The sequence below is a fragment of the Pseudoliparis swirei genome, chromosome 15, assembly GCF_029220125.1.
Source record: "Pseudoliparis swirei isolate HS2019 ecotype Mariana Trench chromosome 15, NWPU_hadal_v1, whole genome shotgun sequence".
In the NCBI taxonomy this organism is placed as follows: domain Eukaryota; kingdom Metazoa; phylum Chordata; class Actinopteri; order Perciformes; family Liparidae; genus Pseudoliparis; species Pseudoliparis swirei.
The window spans coordinates 19,725,168-19,742,190 of record NC_079402.1 but is presented as its reverse complement, the minus strand read 5'-3'; the positions used below and the strand labels follow the sequence as shown (position 1 = coordinate 19,742,190).

Genomic DNA, 17,023 nt, shown 5'->3' with positions numbered 1-17,023 from the left:
TTCGCTCACTGTGGACCCGCGTCGGAGCAAGAGCTTTTTTATATTAAAATCACATTCTTATCATTTGGGAGTCACTCCCAAATGCTCCCAAACCCTTTTTTGTCATTTTTATATTTATTGATTTTGTCGGGCAATCAATTCTGAAACTCAAATATTTTAGAAATAGTTGTGACCATAAAAAGGTAATAAGGGAGGTGCTCATCATAGATACACCCTCACCTTTTTTCTGTTGTGCAAGTTTACAAAAATAATGTCATCAAGTAAGTTTTTGGCTTCAAAAGATATTTCTAAAACATACACTTGAGTCATCTTTAAGAGTCATTGAGTGTCTAAAAAAGCAATATATACATTTGTATTAATAAGAAGAACTCTCTAGAAACAGCCCATCTTCTCTGTGGTGGTCTGGTTCCTGATGGAGGTCTATAGAGGATCAGGACTACACTGAGACTGGTTCATAGCCTTTAAAAGATCCTCACACTGATCTGCAGGATATTCTTATCATGAATTCATCCTTTAAGTTTTTTAAGATACACTTCAAAATGTTATCGATCTGGTTCCAGCTCATTAAAGTAATGTTTTTTTTCTGCATTTCTTCTTCACGTCATTCTAATCTGAACATCTCAGACAATTTACACCTAAAAAGAAAAGAAAAAATCACTTCTTCCAATTTATATCCTAATATCCTCTGCTGGCCGTCTTCATTTTTTCCCCTGAGATGATTAACTGAACGTCTTAGTGGTCGGATGAAATTGGATCTGTGAAGACATCACCTCGGGGAAACTGTGATGGAGATGTTCACGACTTTCTGCCATTTTCGTGGAACCACATGATTAATCAGGAAAACAATGGCACGGTGCAGCTGTAGTGTAAACCTGGACTCGGTAAAGAGAGAGAGAGAGAGAGAGAGAACCAGCGCTGACGGGAACGAGAGGGGGAAGAACTTTCCACTCGACTGCAGTGTGTGTGTGTGTGTGTGTGTGTGTGAAGAAGTCTCTCATCGTGAATGAAAGGAGAGACAATCAGCACGCCGACATCGGTGTCTCATGCAGTTAATGTGCGTCTGTAAATCTCACACACACACACACACACACACACACACACACACACACACACACACACACACACACACACACACACACACACACACACACACACACACACACACACACACACACACCTCGCTGGCCAAGCTGTGCCCCTTTCTGGACTGAAATGGTGCAACAGAGGAAAACCATTGACGTCCACTGCTGGTCGTTTACTGCACGGTGTGTGTGTGTGTGTGTGTATAGCTCTAGAGTATCTACTAATAAACACTAATTAAAACTACATAAAAAACCCACTGGAGAATAATAAAGCCACAGACACAGAAAAGCCTGTGAGAAACTCACTTGAACTCACCGGAGGTCGCAAACGTAATTATTATGGCTGCAATACATTAATAAGAATAACAACAAAAAAGAAAAGTCTCTTTACATTGAGCGGCTCTCCCCAGATTTGTTAAATAGGACCAATGCCATTCCTTTTTTTCCCAGAGGAGCGACAACAAATGTGTCAAATTCGGTTCACGTGGTCGACAACGAGGGAAATGTCGCCATTTAATTGACATTAAACTAAGATAATGCAATGTTTCAGTCATGATATTTAAAACTTTGACAAAGAAGGTAGGGGCTTGTTGAGATTGGGCCTTAAGCGTATTCATGTAGGTGCTTTTCTTTGTGCCTTGGGACAAAGCCAGGCTAGCTGTCGCCTCCCGCTTCCAGTCTTGATGCTAAGCTAAGCTAACTGTTGCAGCTTTACATTTCCTGGATAGATGCGAGAGCGGTGTCGATCCTCTTGTCTGACTCTTAAATAAACGCTGTGTATTGACAAGAATCTGGTGATACGATATCAATAATTGTCGTCAATATTTTTGTACGTGAGACGATTTGTCTATTCTTAATTTAGGGAAAACAGACAAATCCAACAAATTGTTTTTAAATAAACTTTTCTTTTTCCTGCAGTCATCCAGATACCTACTTCCTGTTACATGAAAGGGAAAAAAAGTAAAATAATTCTTGCACGATTCTTTAGCTTTTATAATAAACTTAGTGAAATATGAATGCAAATAATGATAAAGTTAGATATTTAAAAAAGCAGGAATAATTAATCTGCGAACGAGTCGTTCGCCTCGGGACGAACGTACCAACGAGGGGCTCCGGGGCGTCTGGGGGGCGTTCGGGCGGGGCTCTCATTTAAGAAAACCGGTGCAATTATTCCCGTTTTTCTCCGAGCTTCAAAGCTGCGAACGCCGAGCAATCTGTGGAATTTCCCTGGAAATCAACGCGCAACACTTTCCCCGCTTCCCCCGTGTGTGCCGACATGGACGTCTGCGACTCGAGGGGCGAACCCTCTTCCCTCTTGATTTACGAGACCAGCGAGTGATCTTCCTCCATCTCTCCCCGCCACGAGACGCGCCGCCCGACGCGCCCGAGGTGCTGCGCGCATCGCCCCCTCCGGCTGCTGTCGACAACGACCGTCTCTGGGTCTCGATGGCCTTTTTTACTCTCTGCATTCCTGTCCTCTCCTGTCACCTGGGCTCAGGGGAGCTACAAATCAGGCCCGCCGATGTCGGAGCAACCGACGGCTGTTGCGGATGACAAACGCCTCCTCCGGGGCATGACAGTCCCCCCCGCCCTCCCCCTTTCTGTTAACCCTCCTGTTACCTTCAGGGTCAATTTGACCCCATTCAATGTTTAACCCTCCTGTTACCTTTATATTTACTGACATATTTTACCCTCGGGTCCATTTGACCCCAGCAATTAAAACCTCCAGAAAATTATTAGAATTAATATTGTTTCCCAAGTTTAAGTGTGAGGTACTTTATGTTTGTTTGTTGACTACCTAAATCGCCCTTTAAATATATTAAAAAGTTGATATTTCTTATATGTTTGACACAGTGAAAAACAGCCTGGGGTCAAATTGACCCCAAAGAACACCGACATTAAACATTGAATGGGGTCAAATTGACCCGAAAGGTACCAGGAGGGTTAAACAATCAACGGCTTTTTTAAAAGTAAACTGTGAGGCAACATTACCGCTGACCATCAATCAAGAACACATCGAAAAAAATGGCTTTGTCAGTTTGTGCGTCGAGGTCAACGCCAACAATCCATCTTCAATTATGCAAACGGAGACGGTTTACACAAGAGGGTCTTATTACAGACGCGTCCCGTAAAGAATAACCAACTTGGACAAACAAACAAAAACCTCGATATCGCGCTGAATCTCGATCGCGGGTAATTGGACGTTTCAAATATCGCTCTTGTAATGAAGCACCGAGGGCAGACAGGCATCACCTGCAGCCGCCTGCTGCCACATCGTTTAGGGTGGGTATTGAATGGACGGTGGGTTCAGAAGGGGGCTCTTATTTTTGGCTCTGGTACCCGGCGGTCAGGCCAAGAAAGAGAAAACCAGACGACGGGAACATGCTGTAATGTATGTGATGAAAACTGAAAGAGGAGGAAGGGGAAAAAAAAAGAAAAAAAAAAAGTGAATTCTGAAAAGAGACAATTTGCTTTGCAATCAACGTCACGCGCGCACATGCCGGCGGCCAGATGGGCGGCCGGGGGGTGGAGGCGGGTGAGGAACGGCCACGGACTGGAGAACTTTGAGGAGCAAGAGACATTGGACCATAGCAGTGAAAATATTTCATTCTATTTGGTGTCTTCCGTGTGTTTTTATTGCAAAACGGGAAGAAAAAAAACAAGAAAGTAACACCCTGAATATTCGTTTTAGCGTGAATATGATTTTTTTTATTTAAATCAAAGAATTAAGAAGAACATTAACGGCTGTTATGACAAAGACTGTGCTGCAGGATGTTTGTTCAAGTCCCATGAACCACAAAAACATTTATATTATTATTTATTTCTATTTAGACTTCTTTAGGGCTGCAACTAACGATTATTTTGATAATCGATTAATCGGTTGATTATTCTATCGATTAATCGATTAATCGGATAAAAAAACAAAAACACTTTAATTTTCAACCCTTTATTCAAAACAGGGTCCGTGCGGTCATGGAAAACCTGGAAAAGTCATGGAATTTTTAAATGGCTATTAGCAGGCCTAGAAAAGTAATTGAAAAAAATAAAATCCCAAAATATTTGGAAAACTAATGCAAATTTGTTTTATTCAAATTTTAATTTACACGGTATATATACGGTATGCTTTGGAATTCTCATTGTTAGTTTAAATACTACATCTTCTCACTTTGTCACGTATAGACAGAGTTTTCACAAAATGTTTAATCATGGAAATTTGGTTTAAAGTCATGGAAAGGTCCTGGAGATCCACTGGTCACCATGGTGATGAACCCGTCACAAACAGACAGACAGCTTTCCTCTCCTGAGCAGTGGTCCCCATGTGGCCCCGCCCCCTGAACAATATCAGAGACGCGTTCCGATTTATTATTTTGTTCACCTGGCCCGCTGCCGTTGAGATTGCAGTGAGACGCGGAAAAAGTGTGAAGTGGTGCTCTTCGCAATAAAACATCTTTGATGGACGTGTCGCGTCTCGGCCAATCAGCGTTCAGATGTCCACAGCGTTTGGGAAGTTAGGTTAGCTTGAATGTTAGTCTGCTACATCTGCTGCCGTCACGCTGCACGGTGTAGCGATGCTAACAAAGTACCCGTACGTTAAAAACGATGTGATTTAGCATATTTGTAGTATCGATACTTCATTAAAAGAGCGATCAGAGCGCACGCTGCTCCGCTCCGTTAAATGTTGTCTGCACGCGCAGCGCTCACAGCGAGTAGCGTCGGGGCTTATCTCCGTTGCCTTTCTCCATGGAAAAATATGTTCCGCTATCCGCCACGGAATAAATAACCACGTTTTCTCCGTTATACTCTTGTGGAAATGCCACACGTCGTGACATGTAGCGCCCTGGTGTCTGGGGTCATAACGTCACCCGCAGGCGCACTTAGCTCCGTGAATGTCTCCGACGACGTGAAGGACTTCCGCATCCAGCGCCACGTGAGCAGCAGCAGCCAATTAGATTCATCAACAGAGGAGCAGCTCAGCGCTGATTGGCTCTCACAACGCAGCGTTCCGTCTCTCCTCGCCCTCTCAATCCGCTCTTGTTTCTCCTGCGCCGCTCTGCGCTCAACTCAACTTTGTTTATACTCCGTGACTTATTGAGCGCCGTAATAATCGCGCGACACAACGAATCGATAATGAAATTCGTTGCCAACTATTTTAATAATCGATTTTTATCGATTTTATCGATTCGTTGTTGCAGCCCTAGTCTTCTTGTAATTAAGTTAGTTTTTCACAATTTTTTTCTTGTGCAAGTGTCAGGAATACAGAGGAATAACTTAACTATCAAACACAACCTTTTATTATTAGAGTACAGTAATACTCACCCAACCAGAGAGTAGACGTTCTACTTCCTGTTTACACCGGCGCGTGTGAAACAACGCGGTCACGTGATATGCGTTTTCAGGCACGTTAGCGTAGACCGAGATCATTACTGAAACGCTCGTTTTTATTTTAAAGTACGAAAATTAAAAGCGTGTAAGTGCGGGAGCAGCGGAAGAGAGGTGGGGAATGGAACACACGGGGCAGATTCAGCCAGGAGCGTTCTTCTTTAGGGTCTTTTGAGACCTCCAATGTGTCCTGATCAGCTGAGGACACACGTTGTTTTAACCCTCCTGTTACCTTCGGGTCAATTTGACCCCATTCAATGTTTAACCCTCCTGTTACCTTTACATTTACTGACATATTTTACCCTCGGGGTCAATTTGACCCCAGCAATTAAAACCTCCAGAAAATTATTAGAATTAATATGGTTTCCCAAGTTTAAGTGTGAGGTACTTTATGTTTGTTTGTTGACTACCTAAATAGCCCTTTAAATATATAAAAAAGTTGATATTTCTTTTATGTTTGACAGTGAAAAACAGCCTGGGGTCAAATTGACCCAAAAGAACACCGACGTTAAACATTGAATGGGGTCAAATTGACCCTAAAGGTAACAGGAGGGTTAACAAAATTAAATATTCAGTGAAACAGTTGCTGAAGCAAACCAGGACTTCTAGATGTGAATAAATGTCTGTTTGGCATATTTACATCATGATGTAGAAGTTTAAAAATGCACATGCTGGCCGCCTGCGGCTGTCGACATCTTCACAAAAGCACCGTTCTCTTGCACAAGACGGGTCCTGCTGGTGTCATTCACCACTTGCTATTTAATGGATAAGAATGCCCTTTTTTTCCTTCTATTTTATTAAAAACATCGTACATTCTCCAGCCAAAATGTCAAGTATTTTTTCTTCTTCTCCTGGCTTCTTAAATTCGTTCGTATTTAACTGTTGGCCACACAAAACAATTCAACAATTCCTGTGTTCTGATATTCTATTGACCGCAATGATTGATTTGTTATTGAACAATAAAAAGCCGCAGACCCCAAAATCGTTCCGCGCCATGCCGAAACCGTACCGAGCGGCTCGGGAAGCACGCGAGCGAGACGGGAACGTCGCAGAGCGGTCGGAGCGGAACCGGCGGAGCGATTCCAGACGCGTCAACGCCGGCCGTAATGTGTGCAGCTTCTCCGTCGGACTCGGCCGCGGCGCTCCTCGGAGATTTGCAGCAGACATCCGTCTCCCCTGCAGAGTGGCCGTCGGCCCGTGACATCTAATGGAATTAGCCTTCGCCTCCAACGCAGAAATGTAATGAGGAAACTCTTAAAAAGAAAGAAAAAACTCCGGCCTCTGGCTCAGAGAAGCACACAACAACAAAAAGGTCCCTGGCAGAGTAGAAATACCTCGTAAGATAATGGAGGGGCTCGGGGCCGGTTGCCACTCGGTATAACAATGCGGGGCTGTTACTGACTTTGCGCTTGAGTTCATAAGTGGATCCATTAAGAGAAGGCCTCTTTATGCTCAGAGTGTTTATAGCAACAGCTTAACTCTATGCAGATATCACAATCTGACTTAATCTGTGTGTTAAAGTGCAATAGAGCGCTGCAGGGAAGACAACGTTTGGGAACATCTCACCGCAACAAAGAAAAAGGGATTTTTTCCCTCTGGATTATTGCACAAAAAAAGCTATTTTTATGCTTTTTGAAGGCTTCTAAACAAACTAGACCACGGTTGCAGTCGGCGTGATGGCGTTTGCCAGGATTATGGGAGAGAATGAGCACTCCGGCAAATAAACGTCGGTGAGACTCACACGTTTGGTTCAGCAGAATCACAAATTATATGTTTTTTTGTAATGCTTTAACCCTCCTGTTACCTTTAGGGTCAATTTGACCCCATTCAATGTTTAATGTCGGTGTTCTTTGGGGTCAATTTGACCCCAGGCTGTTTTTCACTGTGTCAAACATATAAGAAATATCAACTTTTTTATATATTTAAAGGGCTATTTAGGTAGTCAACAAACAAACATAAAGTACCTCACACTTAAACTTGGGAAACAATATTAATTCTAATAATTTTCTGGAGGTTTTAATTGCTGGGGTCAAATTGACCCCGAGGGTAAAATATGTCAGTAAATATAAAGGTAACAGGAGGGTTCAACATTGAATGGGGTCAAATTGACCCTAAGGTAACAGGAGGGTTAAAAGCAGGGTTGCAGCGTAAAAAGGCGGCCAGTCATCGTGATGCCGTTTTCCAGTCCCACATGTCAGCTACTAACCATCTTTTCAAACTCACTAGTGGGGTATTTACTGGTGTGTTTCATGTCGGAGAACAAAACGTTGAAATCTATAAAGCGTCTGTTTAACCGCGGAGCTTATTTAAGGCATCTGAACAACAACCAAAGAGAAACACATAAAAAAAAACACAAGACGAGGAAACCGGAAAGGGCAAAAAAAATGCTGAGTCATATCTGGGTTTTAGGACCCATTCCCGCAATGATGTGTTTTGTGATCTTTCACAATCAACCAATCGGCAGCGAGTAAAGAGTGGGCCCAGCGTCGGCGTTTAAAGGAGTAAAACCATCAGAGACAAAAACAATGTTTGAGCAACAAGAGCTGGTGGTCTTCAGGACATTTTGGCAGTTGGTAATCCCAGTTAAGATCCCTGTAGACACCCCCGACCCGACCCCCCACAAACTATTTAGTTTTGTTGCACAACCTCAAGCTAACCTCTGTGTCAAAGTGTTTTTTTGTTGTAATTTTTCCAAAATGCGTTTCAGCATCAGCAAACCAGAGATGGCCGGCCTCATGACAGACTGCAGTGTGGTGAAGACGGCGGCCAAAGCTGCAAACTAACAGCAACAAAAAACGCACAAAAGAATTTAATGTGCAACTATGGTGGCCGCTCGACAATTTTCACCCCCTGTGCAATTTTCGATGGAGTTTTAACACAAAAACGCAGACCCTTTGGGGAGGCATGGGGGGGGGGACACACGTCTGCAACTAATTGACTAAATCAGAGGGTTGCCTTTCTTAGTGTCCATTAGCAGAGAATGTAGCACGGACCACCCATTCAGAGAGCGAGTTCACCCCCAGAGCTCTGTGCTGAAGGAGCTCTTATCAAGAGGACCGTGCACACAGTGGATTACCAACCACCAATAAGCGCAGTGTGAGTAGCAGCAGTACGCATCCAAGAGCGAGTGCAATGAATACAATCTCCTCACTCACCCTCCATGACTTCTTCCACCGCGGGTTTCGAGCCTTCTTCTTTCCGTTGCTTTATGGCCTGCAGTTCCTTCTTCAGCTGCCGCGACTCTTTCCGCAATTCATCACTGCGGGAGGAGAAACCAGGTGAAGGGAGTTTAAACTGGACATGCACGATAAAGGATTACACCTGCAGCAGACGGAACCGTGACAGCTTTTGGCTCCACGGGGCTCTTCGGGTTGCCAAAAACCGAAAGAGATGGTTGCCATTTTTAGTCACCTTGTGTTTTGAGTAGTTGGGATACGATGCAGCAACATGTGAACTCAATAATGAGAATGGGACTTGTTTATGTTGTACACACTTGGCAGGATCATTTTCCGTCGGGAGACTTCACCATTTTTTTTGTTTTTGTTTTTTTTGTTTCCAGTTCGTCTGTTTCTTTGTCAGTGGAAACCATTTGCACATTTGTTTGAGAAGTTGACGAGTTAGTTAGTCGAACCTTTCACCCCCGCAGTCAGGCAACGTAATTTGCCGCGACAACGTCTCGAAAACAGATGCCGCGAACGAGTAAATGCTCTTGGAGCTACGCTGTGACGGCAATATTTAAATATCACTATTGCAACATTAGCTGTACCTAATTTTTTTTTAGATGTTAAAAAGTGATCGACACTGACGGCAATCAAAGGCCAACAATGGATTGCCAACTCCTCAAAATGGTTGCCAGTGGCGAACCCTGCATATTCATCATTAAAATTAATTACATCAAAACCCTCAATGTTACTTGTCTTCACAAACAAACATCAATTGTTCTGCCTCTCAAAAAAATGCAACATTCATGGCTAAGTGTGGTGGTTTTATAAAACAAACATAAAACACTGAGTGCGAGTGTCAGAATGAAGAATGTGTATTAAAAGCTTGTGTTACTCCAATAAATTTGATGGAGCCTTAATAAAATAATTGGTCGGCCCTGCGGGCTGCTGGGAGTCACTGGGAGGTGTCTTGAAGTTGAGCAGACGTAAGTGAGAGAGACGTCAACGTGTTTCTTGTTTCGAGATGAGTAATTGTGATTGTAAACAGACTCATTAAATCTTTTTAACCTCTAAAACAAAAGAAATTAGACATGCATGTGAGGAAAACTGCAACCAAAGCCTGCGTGAAATGCACAACATCATTTCAATGTTTACAAGACAAGAGTCAGTCTATAATCACGGCAATTAAGTCCCAGGTCCAGGCCGTCAAGTCCAAAATCAGGTCCCAAGGCGAGTCTCCAGTCGAGGACAATGAGTCCAGAGTAAAAAAACTAAAAGTCCTGAATCAAGAAACGTCTCTAGTCAACGGCAACAAAAAACACTGCAGGTCTCCAGTTGAGACCAACAGGTCCCACTTAATGACCAACAAGTCATGAGTCTATATAGTCAAGTCCCTAGTCACGATCAGCAAGGTCAAATTCACAACCAGCAAGTTCCAGGCAAAGACAAACAAGTTCCTAGTCAAGACAAACAAGTCCCTAGTCAAGACAAACAAGTCCTTAGTCAAGACAAACAAGTCCCTAGTCAAGACAAACAAGTCCTTAGTCAAGACAAACAAGTCCTTAGTCAAGACAAACAAGTCCCTAGTCAAGACAAACAAGTCCCTAGTCAAGACAAACAAGTCCTTAGTCAAGACAAACAAGTCCCTAGTCAAGACAAACAAGTCCCTAGTCAAGACAAACAAGTCCCTAGTCAAGACAAACAAGTCCTTAGTCAAGACAAACAAGTCCCTAGTCAAGACAAACAAGTCCCTAGTCAAGACAAACAAGTCCCTAGTCAAGACAAACAAGTCCTTAGTCAAGACAAACAAGTCCTTAGTCAAGACAAACAAGTCCCTAGTCAAGACAAACAAGTCCTTAGTCAAGACAAACAAGTCCCTAGTCAAGACAAACAAGTCCCTAGTCAAGACAAACAAGTCCCTAGTCAAGACAAACAAGTCCCTAGTCAAGACAAACAAGTCCTTAGTCAAGACAAACAAGTCCCTAGTCAAGACAAACAAGTCCTTAGTCAAGACAAACAAGTCCCTAGTCAAGACAAACAAGTCCTTAGTCAAGACAAACAAGTCCATAGTCAAGACAAACACATCCCTAGTCAAGACAAACAAGTCCCGAGTCAAGACAAACAAGTCCCTAGTCAAGACAAACAAGTCCCTAGTCAAGACAAACAAGTCCCTAGTCAAGAGAAACAAGTCCTTAGTCAAGACAAACAAGTCCTTAGACAAGACAAACAAGTCCCTAGTCAAGACAAACAAGTCCCTAGTCAAGACAAACAAGTCCCTAGTCAAGACAAACAAGTCCCTAGTCAAGAGAAACAAGTCCCTAGTCAAGACAAACAAGTCCTTAGTCAAGACAAACAAGTCCAAAGACAAACAAGTCCTTAGTCAAGACAAACAAGTCCCGAGTCAAGAGAAACAAGTCCAAAGACAAACAAGTCCTTAGACAAGACAAACAAGTCCAAAGACAAACAAGTCCCTAGTCAAGAGAAACAAGTCCTTAGTCAAGACATCACCGCACATTGTGCGCAACAAACTGCAGAAACGTGAACGACACAACTGTCAAACGCCGTTAGTGGCAGAAGCAAAGCGAGACTTTATACTTCCTTTCCTCAAGTGGCACGGCCTTAAGTATCACGGGCACCGCTCGTGTCCAACCGCCCTAATAAAACCTTTAACTGCTCGACAGAAACAAGCCGCGGCACATCCTTGACTCGAGCGTCTCCTCTGGCAGGCGGCCCGAAGCCCAGCTCATCCAAGGCTAAATGCTCAGAGCCTGAACCCGGGCCAGCAAATGCTGATTATTGTTCCCTTTCACATGATTGAGGCTCCCGCCAGTTGCAGAGCAGATATGTTATGTTAGGAAATGATAATATTGTAGCTCTGTTTCTGTCCCATTCTCTTGCGGAGCCTCAAAGCACAGGTAAGCTGCTCAGTCTGGGCCCCTGGCCTAGAAACACGTGAGGCATCTCCAGACCAAACAATGGCTGCCTTTGTTTCTTACATCTGCTTCTGCGAACTGCCATTCATTTACATCCCTTCCTCACCTTTTATGTAATCATTCCGTTCCTAGCCGTCCCGACACTCCCGTTGCTTAAATCTCCGACGTTGTCTGTGGCAAAGTATCGAGGCATCGAACCGAGTGATATTCGATCTCGCGAGTGCCTCTTCAAATATTACCAGCTGTGGGCCGACTGGACGTCACGTCTCTTCCTCGTTAGCGTCCCCGAGGACACACATGAGGAATCAGTCAGACACAACGGTTGTAAGTCGTCTCTTTTTCAGAAGGGGAAAAAAAAAAGAAGGAAAAAGAAAAAGTTGGAAGTGAATCCAGGCTATGTGGTCGGCAGAGTCGAGCTCGGCACGAGCGAGGAAGTCGCCTGCGCGGCTCCGCCGAGGTGCGATGACAACAACACCTATTCTCTGAGGCTCAGACCCAGATGTGACCAACCAGAGGTGAGAGATATAATAGAATAATTCAAAAGACCGTCAATTTCACAACAACCTAAAGAGCCTGGTACAATTTGGCGACGTCACCTCGATTCAAGACAGCGTACCGACATCAAAAGTAGACAAAAGCCAGTTCACTGCGGTTTATAACGTGTAATTATAAGACTACGGTCCTTGAAAAACCTCTAGAAATGACAAAAGTTAGTCATTAAATTGTATTTGTATTTGAGAGATTCACCAGCAGCTAAACACATTGCCATTGGTTGAGGTGGGAGGAGCCAACAACGACTACAATCTAATAGTCGATCGGTCGGATAATTGGTCGATAGTAGTTTGTTATGCTTTGTTCATGCTGGACGACTTATTTCAGAGATACTTATGAGGACGTCTCACAAACAAACGAATTAAAGTGTTTATTTTCTGTTGATCTTCGTGGAGAAGCTCCGTTCGACAGATCTGTCTTTTAAATCAACGATGAAATCGGACGAGCGTTGGTCGACGAAGAACTCTTTGGTTGAGGGGCAGCACTGCAAACGGATCATATAAGAAACTAGAACGGGCACTCGGTAGAGCGCATACCTTCGCACATCACAAGATTGGGCATTGAATTATGAACATTTTGGCATTAGTCGCATGCCAATTGGATAAAAATTGACCGCGCTATGGTAGAAAGAAGATGTTGACCTTTTCATGACCTTGACCTTTGACCCGATCGATCCCAAAATCTAATCAAATGGTCCCCGGATAATAACCAATAATCCCACCAAATTTCATGCGATTCAAGAGTTTGACCTTTTCATGACCTTGACCTTGACCTTTGATCCGATCGATCCCAAAATCTAATCAAATGGTCCCCGGATAACAACCAATCATCCCACCAAATGTCATGTGATTCGGTGTAATACTTTTTGAGTTATGCGAGTAACACGCATACAAATAAATAAATAAATAAATACACGGCGATCAAAATATAACCTTCCGAATTTTCAATGCAAAGGTAATATAAGCTGCTCACACGTGGTCGCCGTTACAACCAATGAGAGAACAACTGTTTGTGATGGCGCTAATGTTTTAGGTACAGAGTGTGGGAAAATGCTGAATCGACACTTCCCATCATGCAACTTTCAGCTAGTTTTGTCGTCTCCAAGCTCGTGGTCTCCAGAACCTCAGGCGACAATATAAAATAGTTTTTTTGCAGGCTGTATAGTGCACCGTATGACTAGCAAATGGATCGTAATGTGTAAAAAGTTCCAATTTAAGTGAGATTTCAGGGAAACAGAAAGCATCTTACAGATTTGTGACGAGGCCAGATATCGGCTGCCTGTTGTCGTCATTGCGAACGCTGCAAAATTATGTAATGTGAAAGGAGAAATAATTAAAACCATGATAGCAAAGAGGCCAATGAAGGCTTTAGCAAAGGGGAACAGTCGTCACAAGTAGAGCCCTAAAATATAACCTCCACATATTGCATTGTATTGTGTATACAGTGTTTCTGTTTGACCCACTCCCTTTGAATAGACAGCACAACGCCCACTTTGTCAGATGTTCTGTGGTTCAGAAAGGCCTTCTTGACATGACTTGTGTGTGTGTGTGTGTTTTAGTGGAATTAACTAAGAGTGACAAATGACTCGAGGCTTCTACTTGAACTCGGTCCCGCCTCCTCTGAGGGGGTGAAGCGTTCTCCGTGGATTCTGCTGCCGCGAGGAGCACCTTGGACTGAGTGATCATTTTCTTCCTGCCTTGACATGCCGCCATGCGGAAAAACAAGAGACGTATCCGGGGCAACAGTCAAACAATGGACTCAACAGCCCCGGTGCCAATAAAGAGAAGAAAGAGGCCAGAAAGGACAGGAAAAGGCCCGGCAACACCTGTGGAGACACACCTTGGGGCTCAGCAAATTCCTCTCAACACCGATGGAGGACGTCGATGCCAGATATGACGACGTTTCCTCAAGGTGTTCCTCAGAGGATGGGATGGATGTGAGGTCACAGTCACCTTGACCTTTTGACCATTACAAAATCTAAAAAATGTTGCCAGATTTAAAAGGAAAGTCCCTCCCATCGTCCCCGGGATATCATAGCTCACCTCACGGGCGGAAGGACAAAACCCAAAAAACACAAGTCCCCCGACGCACCGGGATTATAACCGTAAACTGCAGCCTCGCGCGATGAAGGAGTGAGTTATATATATATATATATATATATAAATTTATATAAATATAAATATATATATTTATATAAATATATATATAAATATTTATATAAATATATATATATAAATAAACAAAAGCGCCACGGTGTTCCTCATTCTGCTAAAGGAGTCGCATTAGCTCTTTGTACTTAGCCGAGTGAGATCGTCTTTACTGAGTAGAGTTTCACACATCATCAAATACAAACTACCTCTTACTCAGAGAGACGGTGTCACTAAATATTATGGCTATGCTCCTAATGTCAGACCATATGAGATAAGACAACACTTTATTAGTCCTGCAGTGAGAAAACGTACAGCATTACAGCAACAAAGGGCTAAAGTGCACAGCAGACATCGTAGGAACTATGAACTGAATGAATGACTCTGCAAGGCTCGATAGTAAAAAGTCAATTCCAATTCTTTGCCATCAGTGGCCGCCATGTTTTACATTATTTCTGTCTCCTTTTCTTTCTTTTTAACAGCAAAACGGTTTTGTATGAGAGGGGATGCAGCCGTCGAAGCAGAACCAAGACGGATTGGAGGTCGTCTCACAGACCCACAGACCCAGACTTACAGATGTTGAAGGGCCCCTCATTGCCGAGCTGGTGGGAATCAGAAAGGCCCCGGAATCAGAGGAACAATCACCCGGTGCTTCTGCTCTTTAAGTCACTTTTCATCATCGAGTTGACATTTTAGAGTATCTTAATTACTTAAGATGGAGACAACCTTTATCGTTTCGGCAACCGAACGCTGACACCTTTCACAAGATAGAGCTGCTTTCTCTTTGCATCCAGTGACGCCTACATTCAGGATGAATTGGCAGCTTCTTTAAATATAAAGAATAGCTCTTAAAACTGTCCAACTTGGCAGTTATGTTCCAGCTGGTGACGCTGCAGTGACTTCCTGCTTTTGATTGGACGGCGCTGCAGATGTTTGGGAGCAAACAATTCACACTTTATTTAAGTCTTAAAAAGGGGCTTTAATCAGGTTGACATGGGGCCACCTGAAGATACAGTAATTATTCCTAGAGATTCCATTTAAAAAAACATCAGGCCAAGCAGAGATAGAAAATAATTAAAACAAATAAATGTGAAAAGCGAGACACATTGTGGATTGTGAATCCCTTCGTCTACCAGCAACTGTCACTCTTTTCAGAAAACTCAAAATAGCGAAACCCAGAAAGCTGTGGATGATTAACTTCTCATAAAGAAAGCATATGAAGTGATTGGCAGGAGACCAAGAACCTCTCTCGTGATTCAGAACCTCGCGTTTTAATACTGCAGCGTCTGGCAGGAGTCTGAGGCCGACGCAGGAATTCGACAACCTTAAAAATAGTCCAGCGACGACTGTGTGGCTCATCAACAATTCTACCGTTCTCCAAAATGTACAAGCAGGCGTACGGCGCTTCTCCTTTTTGGGGCTTTTTCTTTGGGTATTCTCATTCTCCGACCTTCACAAGATTTTTTTTTTTTTGAAATGTAAATACTGATGAATTGCCCGAGGGTGAAAAAATACAGCCGCGGTGCGAGTCAAATGTATATTTAAAAAGCCAAACTTAACACCCCGAGGATGGCAGAGGCAGCAGCCGCTTCCCCCCCCCCCCCCCCGCTACGGTGGACTTGACCCAGTCTGACGACCGGGCGAGTGATGTGGATGAATGTGCTGGAATAACAAGATGGCTGGGTGAACTCCCCTCGGGGGGGCACTCCACGGCTTGGTCCGGAGCCAAGGAGAACTGTGAGCCGGAGTGGAGGAATCCAACCTCAACGCAGGAATTTGCATGACTTCGCAGAGCGATCTGGGCCCCGACACATTACCCGTGAAGTGGACCGCGGTTCCTCTTTCGGAGCGCCCCGTCTGCGTCTCCTGATTATTGACTGCGTCCTTTGTCCCGGCGGCAGAGAGCCGTGAATCTCTTCTCGACGTGCAGTCCGGAACGTTCTCCGCTCCTCTTAAAAGACGGAGTGAGTGTAGCACGTTGTTGACGTTGATCACGGTCCGAGTGGCGTTCTTTGGGTTTTCATTCATTCCCCCCCGCCCCCCCCCAATAAAAAAAAAGTCTTAACCCCGTCGCCCGAGACGTGCTCCAGCGGGCCGGAGATGTGTAAACCCGCCACCTCTAAAACATACACAAAGCCCGCTGCCAAGAAACTGGATTATTTCGAGCGGGTTTTTTTCTTTTCTTCGGCGAATGATTTCTTGACCTCAGCGACCTTTCCCTGAGAACGCGGCGGGCTGTGACCGATGACAAGAGACAGGTGCAGCCAATTATTAGAGAGAGTGACGTAGCGTCGGGGGAGGGGGAGGTCCACTTACTCGGGATAATTAGAGTCCGATGGCCCCGTTGGAGTTGCGCTCTCCACGCGGGATCGAAGACCAAATCCAGAAAGAATTGCGTTGATGAGTCAATGCATCGATTATTCTCGTTTGATCATCAAGAAATCGCCTTTTTTATTTTTATTTATCAAGCAAATCCTCCGAATATTATCCGGTTGCACGTTCTCCAATGTCCCGATGTCCTGCTATTATCGGCTTTATGCCAAAGAGACTCGTAAACCAGAATCTCTTTGGCTTTTAAAAATTAATCTAAACACGCGAAGAAGTCGTCTCCGGGTCAGTTGAACCGCGCTGGACATTTGACGGCGATTAAAAAGGAGGAAAATAAGCAGAAGACAGATTAAAATGATCGTTAGTAGCGGTAAAGCAAACACTGGCGTGGCCGAGTGCCAGAAGAAACACAAGCGGATTGTTCAGGGCGCTACATTACT

General features: G+C 44.0%; 1 protein-coding gene across 2 annotated transcripts in view; it reads right to left on the bottom strand.

Moving 5' to 3' along the window:
• cwc27 (CWC27 spliceosome associated cyclophilin) overlaps nt 1-17,023 on the bottom strand; it is a 32,596-nt gene that overhangs the window by 7,981 nt on the left and 7,592 nt on the right. For both annotated transcript variants that reach the window (XM_056432198.1, XM_056432199.1), the window contains exon 11: nt 8,618-8,721. In XM_056432198.1, coding sequence (XP_056288173.1) covers nt 8,618-8,721 — 104 coding nt within the window. The remainder of the gene's footprint in view (nt 1-8,617; nt 8,722-17,023) is intronic.